At 46.3% G+C, this 12,199-nt stretch overlaps 1 protein-coding gene across 2 annotated transcripts in view; it reads left to right on the forward strand.

Annotated features, from left to right (window-relative positions):
• Positions 1-12,199, forward strand: part of LOXHD1 (lipoxygenase homology PLAT domains 1) — a 275,680-nt gene that overhangs the window by 11,720 nt on the left and 251,761 nt on the right. For both annotated transcript variants that reach the window (XM_068251570.1, XM_068251579.1), the window contains exons 2-4: positions 5,118-5,294; positions 9,099-9,254; positions 11,722-11,873. In XM_068251570.1, coding sequence (XP_068107671.1) covers positions 5,150-5,294; positions 9,099-9,254; positions 11,722-11,873 — 453 coding nt within the window. In that variant the 5' untranslated portion in view covers positions 5,118-5,149. The remainder of the gene's footprint in view (positions 1-5,117; positions 5,295-9,098; positions 9,255-11,721; positions 11,874-12,199) is intronic.

Consider the following 12,199-nt stretch of genomic DNA (forward strand, 5'->3'; position numbering starts at 1 on the left):
AACCCGGTTCGCGAACGTAAAATCGGAGGTTCGGCCCCACTCTAATCTCTATTCAAAAAAGCCATTAAGCTCTCCGACTAAGTTAGTCGTGGAGAGGGCTGTTATCTGACTTTTATTATCTCAACTGTAAGTGAACTGTTTACTTTTTCTCTGCTAGAAGAGAGGTCATTACTTCACAGACTGCTCTGAAAGACTTATTTTGAATGCTGAGTGTTGTGTAATCTGCACATATTATAGAATGATGCAATGTTAGAAAAAACACTATATACCTGAAAATGAAAACATGAGAATATTTTCTTTGCTGCTAATCTTCTAGTAATTATTCATAGTACACAACCAATTCACTATATCATATTTTTTTTTCGCTTCAGTGTCTCTTTAAATACGGTGACCATACGTCCCGCTTTACCCGGGACGCGTCCCGCCTTCGGGGGGGCGCTGTCCCAGGCTGCATGAGGTCCCGGGAAACGTCCCGCTTTTAGCAGCGGGACGTCCCGGCCTCGGGACTCTGGCCACCGTACAATGAACTAGCCGCAGCGTCTACTAGACGCTGCGCTAGTTCATTCCCCGCAGCCCGCTCCAGCCTGCAATGTTCTCCTCCGGCAGGCAGAGCAGGGCTACGGGAAGATGGCGTCCGGAGGCGGAGCCCTGTATTGGAGACTATTTGTCTCCAGTACAGGGCTCCGCCTCCGGACGCCATCTTGCCGTAGCCCTGCTCTGCCTGTGAGAGGCTGAGCGGGAGATTGAACATCGTCCAGGCCAGGGGGAGCTGCACCTGAGGCACCAGAGGCCGGCTGCGTGAGGGGACGTCTTCTGCCAGGTGAGTAAATGCCTTTTCTTGCAGGTGAAGTGTTTGGCCGCATTGCGTGTATTTTGTACTGACATGTTTGCCCGCATTGCGTGTATTTTGTACTGACATGTTTGCCCGCAGTGCGTTTATCTTGTACTGACATGTATGCCCGCAGTGCGTTTATCTTGTACTCACATGTTTGCCCGCAGTGCGTTTATCTTGTACTGACTTGTTTGGCCGCATTGCGTGTATTTTGTACTGACATGTTTGCCCGCAGTGCGTTTATCTTGTACTGACATGTTTGGCCGCATTGCGTGTATTTTGTACTGACATGTTTGCCTGCAGTGCGTTTATCTTGTACTGACATGTTTGGCCGCATTGCGTGTATTTTGTACTGACATGTTTGCCCGCAGTGCGTTTATCTTGTACTGACATGTTTGGCCGTATTGCGTGTATTTTGTACTGACATGTTTGCCCGCAGTGCGTTTATCTTGTACTGACATGTTTGGCCGCATTGCGTGTATTTTGTACTAACATGTTTGCCCGCAGTGCGTTTATCTTGTACTGACATGTTTGCCCGCAGTGCGTTTATCTTGTACTGACATGTTTGCCCACCGTGCGTTTATCTTGTACTGACATGTTTGCCCACTGTGCGTTTATCTTGTACTGACATGTTTGCCCGCAGTGCGTTTATCTTGTACTGACATGTTTGCCCGCAGTGCGTTTATCTTGTACTGACATGTTTGCCCGCAGTGCGTTTATTTTGTACTGACATGTTTGCCCGCAGTGCGTTTATTTTGTACTGACATGTTTGCCCGCAGTGCGTTTATTTTGTACTGACATGTTTGCCCGCAGTGCGTTTATTTTGTACTGACATGTTTGCCCCCATTGCGTTTATTTTGTACTGTCATGTTTGCCCCCATTGCGTTTATTTTATGCTGACATGTTGCCCGCAATGCGATTATTTTGTGCTGAAATGTTGCCCATTGCGTTTATTTTGTGGTGTCTGGGGTAACTGTTGCTGCATTTATTATTTAATGGTCATAGTTGGCTGTGTTTGCTGCTTTGGGGTTATGGCATACTATTAAATAGCATCACACAGTTTCTGCACACCTATGATGTGAATCCACGTTTGACCACATCACGGCGTAAACACTGCTTTCTTATGCCTCGCTGTTGCATCATTCTGTTAGCTCCGCCCATAGAATGTCATGACCACGCCCATTTTTCGCGCGCGCTGCAGACACCAAATTTTTCGGCGCGACGCACCCCCTATTTTTCGGCGCGGCGCGCGCCGGCGGCCCCCCCCCCCCCCCCCCCCAATTCACCCCGTCCCAGGTTGAGCCTACAAAAATCTGGTCACTCTACTTTAAAGGAGCCTCTATGTGACTTGACCTCTATATGTGCAATAAAGTTATCAGTATTTGAACCAAGATGAAATGGAGCTTGAGGCCATTCAATGTATGTTTTTTCTATATATGGCTCATTTTACTCTGGAAGAAATTTATTTTTTATTGGTATGTGTTTTAAATTTTAAGATTTTCGTGACAGTTCCTCTTTAAGCACACAACGATCTGTGTGGTCGGTGTGCACACGTTTGCTAGTAGACTTTTCAGCAAGCTGCGCCACCACTCTTCTGTAGGTGACAAGCTCTTTTCAGAATAGTAGCTTCTAAAACAGCTTTTGATGGCCTTGTTGTGTTTGTCCAGCAGTGCGGCTGTGCTGCTTTTTGACTGTGTTATGGAACGCATGTGGTGATGCTGGGAGGGACAGGTAAACATACATCTATTGATACTGAATGGAAGGAATTCACCTAGAAACTGTCAAACACCAGTAAAGGATGACTGAACTGCCAGTGAAGTATTCCGCATCAACAAATGTGATATATTACAGCCTCACTGACTGAAATAGGGAATTCTGTTTAGGGAAAACATGTAGACTCTGCTAATCTATTGCAACACATTTCAGTTGTAATAAAGCAACAAAGCAACATGCTTATCCAATCAGTTTGAGTTATCAGTTTGGTCACCTGATTCTTCATTGAAATTATGCAGGAGGAGGGACTGGGTATGCAGGTAACAGGCAGGCCCTGCATCTGCTACAGGCTGGGAACGGGGTGGGGTTTTCAGGCTGCTGCATAAAGTCAGTGACAGCATTGGCCTGCAGGTGGCGCTGCTGAGCTCTGGGTTACAAGGATCCACGCATCGCTCTCCAGATATTCAGCTCCCATCATGCTTTGCAATGAAACATGAGAAAGTCTGACACCAGCTTGTAGTAAATTGTTGGTGTCAGAAGCCTGGAGGCTGTGCTGGGCAGATCTTACATTGGGGGAAAAAAGTATTATTTTGGCAGATGGCAGTAATGCGCTATCATTCCCTCTTTGATCCTTTATGTTGAAACTAGGTCTGTTGTTGCTGAGTCCAAGTCGTTTTCATTTTTGTTCTGTTATTTTATGCATTCCTTAAAAAAAAATGACGAGAAATTATTCTTTTGAAATGTGCAATTTAATAAAAAGTCTGTTAACGATGTTGGTAATAACAGATAAATATTTTCTATTGTCAATTTTGTTTCTGACTTGGGATTTATAGAAGTTCACATAATGTCATTGGAGTGGACACTAAGGAGAGAAAACATTTCTAATGAAAAACTACATTTTTTGGTTCTTCAAAAGATTTGAGTTTTAGAAGATATAAACCCTCCCTCCAGCCACCTGGCTAACTTAACCTTTTTTAAACTATTACTTAACCCCCTTGCCGTTCCAATTATATCGGCAAGGGCGGTGCAGCACTTTAAAAAAAAATTTTTTTTAATTCATGTAGCTAGCCTAGCGCTAGCTACATGATAGCCGCTGACAAGCGGCATCCCCCTACATACTTCGATCACCGCCGGCAATCTTTGCAAGCAGGAAATCCCGTTCAGAACGGGATTTCTTGCTCGGCTTAGCAAGATGACGTCATCGACATCATGGACGTCGGGACGTCAGAGGGAATCCCGATCCACCCCTCAGCGCTGCCTGGCACTGATTGGCCAGGCTGCGCAAGGGGTCTGGAGGGGGGCGGCGCGGCGGGTAGCGGCGAATCAGCGGAGAGTGGCGGCGATCGAGATATGCAAGCAGCTAGCAAAGTGCTAGCTGCATGCAATAAAAAAAAAAATTTGAAAATCGGCCCAGCGGGGCCTGAGAAAACCTCCTACGCAGGTTACCCCGAGCTGAGCTCGGGATAACCGGCAAGGAGTTTAAAGAGAAACCAAGAATTGAACTTCATCCCAGTCAGTAGCTGATAGTGATACCCCCTTTCCCATGAGAAATCTTTTCCTTTTCACAAAAGGATCATCAGGGGGCACTGTATGGCTGATATTGTGGTGAAACCCCTCCCAAAGAAAACTGTGAGGACTATGGTCCTGGCAGTTTCCTGTCTGTGAAGCTCATTGCATTGTGGGAAATAGCTGTTTACAGCTGTTTCCAACTGGCAAAAAAGCAAGCAACATCTCCTTCCATTGATATCACCTGCCATCAGTAAAAATGTCACCATGCGATAAATGTCAGAATGTAAATCAGGGAGGGGAAAGCTTTTACAATGAGCAAACACTGACTAAAGCATTTATACATAACTATTGTAAAAATGAACACTTTTTTACTACATTATTTTCACTAGAGTTCCTCTTTAAGCCTTAAATAACACACACAAAAAAAAAACAGTTTAACTTACCTGGGGCTTCCTGCCCCCTACCGCAGCCATCCTGTGCCCACGCCGTCCTTCTGGGACCGTCCAGCAAGCAGTGGCGACCCCCTGAAAGCTGGCCGGTCAGAGGCTACTACAAATGCACGGCCCCAAACCGCGTGCACCCTGATCCCACTCCCGTTGCCCGGAGCGTTCTGCACATGGGCAGTAGTGATTTTTCCATACTGCACTTGCACAGAATGCTGCAGTGTACGGGGAATGCGACGAGGAGGCTGTGAACTGCAAGTCCCGCCTCCTCATGTAGACACCCGGTTTCTATTGTCTTGCAGGGATGCTGGAAACTGTAGCCTGGCATCTAATTTTTTCCCTACTTTGAGTGTCACATGGTCACGCCTGATCGACCAACCTAAATGCTGAATCCAGAGAGGAGAGGAAACAAGCTGTATTTGCAGTAAGAAGCACATTCAGCCCAGGGAACAGATATTTGACCACCGCTTTGCTGTTGTACACTTATCATCCAGATTGCTGTTGGAATATACTCTGTTCAGTTCTGAGTTTCTTTCTGCTTTAACATTAGTCTTATTTCTCCAGCACTTACTTTTTTACCTTTTTAAAAGAGTAATATATTTACACAATTCTTTTTACAGGAGGGAGAAAGTGATTATAGTGGTAAGAAGAAATGCCAAGCCAGATGCAGTATTATAACTCCTCGCCATCCGTCACTGGCATCTTCCAGTCTCAGAGTGCGTCTGATCACTTCGCCCAATCGAGGCCTAGAGATGTCTTCCCCGCCGCCACCGTGCCCCGCATCCGCCCGGCCACAGGTAAGAGGAGACAGTCAGGGCTGGGAAGGTGCTCATCCATCTGGGTAATGATACATCCAAAGGAAGCAAACCAAAAAATGAACACAAATCAATTTAAAGAGACACTGAAGCGAAAAAAAATGACATAATGATTTGTATGTGTAGTACAGCTAAAAAATAAAACACTGATCTCATGTGTCTGGTACTGTATTGTGTTTTTTTTTTTTTTTCAGCAGAGGACAAAAGTTCACTGGTCTGCTCTGTAAAATCATTTAGAATGCTGAGTGGTGTGTAAACAGCAAATATTAGAGAATGATGCAATGTTATAAAAAACTATATAACTGAAAATAAAAATATGAGACCTTTTTTCTTTGCTACTAATGTTCTATTAATTATCCGTACTATACAACCAATTCATCATATCATCATTTTTTTCGCTTCATTGTCTCTTTAAAGTGGCATTACACCCAAATTTCATGTACGGTCTAGAAGCAGGGGTCCCCAACCCCCGGTCCGCGGCCCACTGCCGGGCCGCAGACTGTGCTGAGCTGAGCCGTGCCGTCTGACTGCAGAGTTCGTGACTGAGAGTAGTGTTGGGCGAACACCTGGATGTTCGGGTTCGGGAAAGTTCGCCGAACATGGCCGCGATGTTCGGCATGTTCGGGCCGAACCCCAAACTCCCCGAACATCCCGCTTTTGGGGGCCCTATGGGGTCGCAGGCATAAGGGGGGAGCATGCCCCGATCGCGGGGGGGGGTCGGAAATTCCCCCCACCCCCTCCGCTAGCGCTCCCCCCTCTGCCCGCTTCCCCATACAAAAGTTTAAGGAAGTAAAACAGTACCAGTGGTAGTGGGTGGCTGGCAGTGGGCGGCACTATGAAGTGAGTGACTGAGGAGGAGGAGTCCGGAGAGTGACGCGTTGAGGGAGGCCGGGCAGCGGGCGGTTCAGCAGTAGTACCGTACTACTGCTGAACCGCCCGCTGTCCGGCCTCCCTCAACGCGTCACTCTCCGGACTCCTCCTCCTCAGTCACTCACTTCATAGTGCCGCCCACTGCCAGCCACCCACTACCACCGGTACTGTTTTACTTCCTTAAACTTTTGTATGGGGAAGCGGGCAGAGGGGGGAGCGCTAGCGGAGGGGGTGGGGGGAATTTCCGACACCCCCCCCCCCCCGCGATCGGGGCATGCTCCCCCCTTATGCCTGCGACCCCATAGGGGGGCAGTATTCGGCCGAACAGGGCCCTGTTCGGCCGAACAGGGGCCCTGTTCGGCCCTGTTCGGCGGCCATTTAGTAGTTCGGGGCGAACCCGAACTTAAAAGGCCGAACACCATCAGGTGTTCGGCCGAACGCGAACATCACCCGAACAGGGTGATGTTCTGCAGAACCCGAACAGTGGCGAACACTGTTCGCCCAACACTAACTGAGAGTAGCGTCACTGCACAGAAAGGTAAAGAAAAGCAGAGCTCTCTGCAGCCTTTCTTACTGCTGCCACCTGGTGTCTGTAATTTGTAAAGCTGTATGCTTTCGGTCTGTATAGACACCGGGTGGCAGCAGTGAGGATGGCTGAGACGCTCTGTTTATTGGCAGCCCCAGAGTCTGCAGGGAGGTGAGGTAAACTTCTCTGATGCACGAAAGAATGGTAGGCTAAAACTGTAGGGAAGGTTATAAGTGATTGAGGGGAGAGGATAGGGGAAAAGTGAGTGAGAAGAGGAGGAAAGCAGAGGAGGGAAAGGTAAAAATGAAGTTAGGGGAGGCAGATAAGGGCAGGAAAGGCTGGAGGTGACTGCACCAATAGATAGGGAAGCCCAGGCTGTATCCCCTCATTTTCACCACCCGTCACACCAACCAAATCTGTCTTGTGCTGCATGGAGTTCACTGCTCCATACTCCACCAGTGAACTATGGTGGGTTATGCAACAACACTGCCCCAGTCCACAAAAAAAGTACAAATTGCTGAGGGTGATTAGCTCAGTGGTTAGGGGCTGGTGCTGCCAGGACTTTTAAAGGATACCGCAACTGAAATGTGACATAATGAGATAGACATGTGTATGTACAGTGCCTAGTACACAGATAACTATGCTGTGTTCCTTTTTTTCTTTCTCTGCCTGAAAGAGTTAAATATCAGGTATGTAAGTGGCTGACTCAGTCCTGACTCAGACAGGAAGTGACTACAGTGTGACCCTCACTGATAAGAAATTCCCCTTTTTTTACTTCTTTCCTGCTTTCAGAAGCCATTTTCTGCTAGAAAAGTGTTTTATAGTAGGAATTTCTTATCAGTGAGGGTCACACTGTAGTCACTTCCTGTCTGAGTCAGGACTGAGTCAGCCACTTGCATACCTTATATTTAACTCTTTCAGGCAGAAAAATAAAAAAAGGAACACAGCATAGTTATCTGTGTGCTAGGCACTGTACATACACATGTCTATCTCATTATGTCACATTTCAGTTGCGGTATCCTTTAAATGTACTGGCACTGTCCATAGAACAGCGAACGCCCCTCCCGCCCCCGGTCCTTGGAAAAACTGCCATGTGCAAAAGCAGTCCTTGGATCAAAAAAGGTTGGGAACCACTGGTCTAGAGGATTAAAAATAGCATTGAATTAACAGCTAAAACCACTTGAGTGGTTTCCAAGGTACCGGAAGGGTTAACACTCTGCGCCCCTTTCACACTGTGGCAGTGTGGTACGGCAAATTGCCGCACTGCTACTGCAGCCTAATGAAAGTCAATGGGGGAGTTCACACTCCCCACGTTGCGGTACGCTGTGCCAAAAGTCATGTAAGTCTATCGCGACGCACGTATTTTTAAAAATGATGGCGGCGCCCGTGCGGCGAAGCGTATTTTTAAAATATGCTTCCATGCACCTCCGTATTTCCAAAACAGGAAGTAACCAAAAGAGCGCTTCACTTCCTGTTTGGCCGGATGCCAGAAGGGGAATACCGTGTAGTAACGCGGTATTCCCTGAAGGCCTGCCGCCAGTTTGTAGTGTGAAACCAGCCTCAAGCTTTTTACTCCATTTAGCTGCTAATCCATAAGCTTGCTGTTGCTAGCCAGCATTGTCAGATTGTGTCAAAAGTGTACTACACTGTGTAAAGCTGGTAGAAAGATTTATGTTGTGTCCAAGGGTGGGAGCAGAGATCTTTCTCTTCTTTGTTTGCTCACTAATTACTTACAAGTCTATCTGATAACATGTCCAGCAGCCAGCAATGATATCAGCTTCAATGAGGTGTAAAGCCATGTACACACGCTTGTCAAAATTAGGCTGAAGTGGCTGATAACGACCACTTCGGCCAATAGTCAGGAGTGTGCACAGAACCCCCCCCCCAATCGATCTGAAGGCCGGATCAACTTGGCCAAGTGACGGCTATATTTGTGCACGCTGCCCCCCTGCCCACTGTGTGATGTCACATACTCGCCGCTCCGTCGTCACACCCCCTGCAAAGCAACAGCGCATCGCTGACTTTGCATCTGTCAGCCCGGCCCAGATGGGTGACATCAGAGGGAGTGAGCAGGGTGACAGGCAATCTTGGTCACTCTCTGTTTGCACCTGTTAGTCTAGAGGTCCTTCAGGGAAGTCAGACTGCAGCCAATTATCATTCTGCAATTATTCTTATTGTGGTTGTGATTAGCGCATAAGCTTAGCAATGGCGCCAACTTACCCCTTGTCTTGTGCGGCCGACTCTACCTAGCAACAGGCCTATGTCACTGTACTGATGTACCATGTTCAGAGAGGATCATCAGTTCCAGCAGGGCTTTGTCAGCGTGTTGGGCTGGAGCTTCAAGCTCGATAGTATTATCATAATAATGTCAATGTATTGCTCTCCTGCAGGGTTTCAGTTCAGAGACGTATCCCCTCCTCGCGGAAAGCCGGCGTGGAAAGATTCCCGGAAGATGGATGAATTTAACAATTCATTACGAAGATACAAAGTCAGCCTGAATCACCGGCCAGTGGAATCATCGATGAGCAGGAGAGCGCCATTCGCAGGTAGCAGCCGGTACTGACCTGACATACGACATATACTGGTGACTTACAGAGCCGGACACAGGAAGGATGAGCAGGACAGGCGTGCTCTCTGATTGGCTGAGACAAAGGGCCTGATTTACTTGACAGACATCGAACAGACATTACAGATTTGATTTGATCATTCCTGATTGCGTCGGCCGATAGTTTGATGTCTGTAGTGGAGGATGAGTAGGGATGGTCATTGAGATGCAAATCATTTCATCTTGCATGCAAATTGTATGAAGCTTAGAAGTGGGCCAATCAGAGTTGACAGGACGTTCATTTACTGGCTCAGTTGTAAGCAGCATACAATTTGCATGATATTTGCATACAATTGACCTTTTCTGACTGTAATTTTTAAGCTGATTGCTGAGTTCCTCCTGGGTGGTACGTAGATCTTTCTGCCTCTTACCCCGCCCCCCATAGGACAGGATGGGCATGACTGTCACTGACTATTGCAAAATGCTGGCAGAAGGCATTGTTCTTCATCCCACCCACTCTGTGATGCTCTTTGTTCACCGATCCATCAGCCCCTCCCCCTTCCCAATAGTAATAGAATGCATTGCTAGTCTGGGAACTAGTGACACGTCAGTACAGCACCTGAGCTGTTGCCTGGGGGATTGAAGGCACCATAACGACATATAGCAGAATTTAGTATTCAGGATAACCATTTTATGTTAAATATCCTGGTTTTAGCATAAGAACACTTCCTATAGCTGTATAATTGTATGTCTCATCACCATCCTGGTGACGCTTAGCCTAGGCTATGATGTCCCAAAGCCTTTTCCTCCCAGTACACTTTGGGAAAGCAAGTGTTGTTTCTGTTCACTTTGAAACACATAAACAAACATTCCGCAGTGATGCACCTTGTCAGCAGTAAAGATGTCACCACCTGTGATAAACTGATAAATTAAGAATATAAATAAGGGTGAGGAAAGATATTACATTGGGAAAACATTGACTAAGTAATTTGTAAATGTATATTGTACAAAATAAGCTATTTTTTCCATTAAAGAGACTCCGTAACAAAAATTGCATCCTGTTTTTTATCATCCTACAAGTTCCAAAAGCTATTCTAATGTGTTTTAGCTTACTGCAGCACTTTGTACTATCACAGTCTCTGTAATAAATCAATGTATCTTTCCCTTGTCAGACTTGTCAGCCTGTGTCTGGAAGGCTGCCAATTTCTTCAGTGTTGTGGTTCTGCTATGCACTCCCCCCTCAGGGGGGAAAGAAACACACAAATGATCTCTTGAGATTCAAAAGGAATGCTGTATACAGCCTGCTTATGTATGGATGTATTTTCTATGTGTGGACATACTGTACATCAACCTACTTCCTGTTTTGGTGGCCATTTTGTTTGTTTATAAACAAACTTTTTAAAGCTGTTTTTAACCACTTTTAATGCGTGAGGAGCGGCGAAATTGTGACAGAGGGGAATAGGAGATGTCCCCTAACACACTGGTATGTTTACTTTTGTGCGATTTTAACAATACAGATTCTCTTTAAAGAAAAACTTCAGCCTAAACAAACATACTGTCATTAAATTACATTAGTTATATTTATTAAAATGGATAAGTAATATAATCTCTGTTTTAAAAGAACAGGCAAATGTTTGATTTCATGATGGCAGCCATCTTTTTGGTTGAAAGGAGGTGACAGGGAGCATGAGACACAGTTCCAACTGTCCTGTGTGCTGATCACCCCTCCCAGTTGCTAGGCAACGTGAATAACAACATAGGAAATCCCATCATGCTTTTCACAGCATCAGGGAAATAAAGCCCGGGCAGTTTTCTTTGATGGGTGGAGCTTAAATGCAGCTAAAAATGATGCTTTGGTAAGAAAAACAGTTCTGATGCTGTGAAACTATTAAAGAAATACCAAGCCTTTTCAGTTCTGCTGAGTAGATTTTTAGTCCGGAGGTTCACTTTAAGCTATATTCAGTAAAGTTCCTCTTGATAGGACACCTGAAGCAAGAGGTATGTGGAGGCTGCCATATTTAATTTCTTTTAAGCAATACCAGTTGCCTGGCTGTCCTTTCAGTTATAGCCCCTGAATAAGCATGATCAGATGTTTTTGACATTTTAGTCAGATCGGACAAGATTGGCTGCATGCTTGTTTCTGGTGTGATTCAGACACTGCTGCAGCCATATAGATCAGCAGGACAGCCAGGAAACTGGTATTGTTTAAAAGGAAATAGATATGGTAGCCTCCATATTCTTCTCACTTCCGTTGTTCTTTAAGTGTACTTTGTGTAGTGCAGTTTAGGAAATGGCAAGTTTACTCTAATAAAGGAGAAGGGTAGAACATATTTGCCTGATTTTGGTGAAGGGGTGGATTTGTGAACTGTAGCAATCACACATGGCTTTGTATCTATGGGGGAATTGACAGTGAAAAGTTGGATTGAGGGTAAATGTTATGCTACACAGTGTTGCTTTTTTGTTCCCAGCCCGGACCATGAGTGCCAACCCAGGGGGTTATCGCTATAGCAACGGGAGGGTGGATACGCTTCCATTTTACAGCTCCATGAACGACCCCCACTTGTATGACTACTACGCCAAGAAGTTTGGGCTACAAGTCGGCTCTCGACCTACCTCAATGGTAAGATCATGTGACCTCTAACTACTGTAAGTTCTGCTTCATACCTTAACCACTTCAGCCTATGTAGACAAGTTTACTTGTCCAGATAGGTGCCACTCAAGTCTAATGGGACGCATATCCGCGCTCAGTGTTTAAGTACTTGCTGATTGCGTCACGCTGATGGGCGTGGCCCTGGCGGCAGCCCCCTGGGACCGCCGATCGCCGATTGACGTAAAGTCCTGCGGGCCTGTTTTGCAGGAAATCGCGCATCTCCGCTTGATAGGCAGAGCTCCTCCCCGCCTTCAGTCTCCCAGCAGCGATCATTTCACTGCGTACAGCGCTACGAT

The sequence above is a fragment of the Hyperolius riggenbachi genome, chromosome 1 (genome assembly GCF_040937935.1).
Source record: "Hyperolius riggenbachi isolate aHypRig1 chromosome 1, aHypRig1.pri, whole genome shotgun sequence".
Lineage (NCBI taxonomy): Eukaryota > Metazoa > Chordata > Amphibia > Anura > Hyperoliidae > Hyperolius > Hyperolius riggenbachi.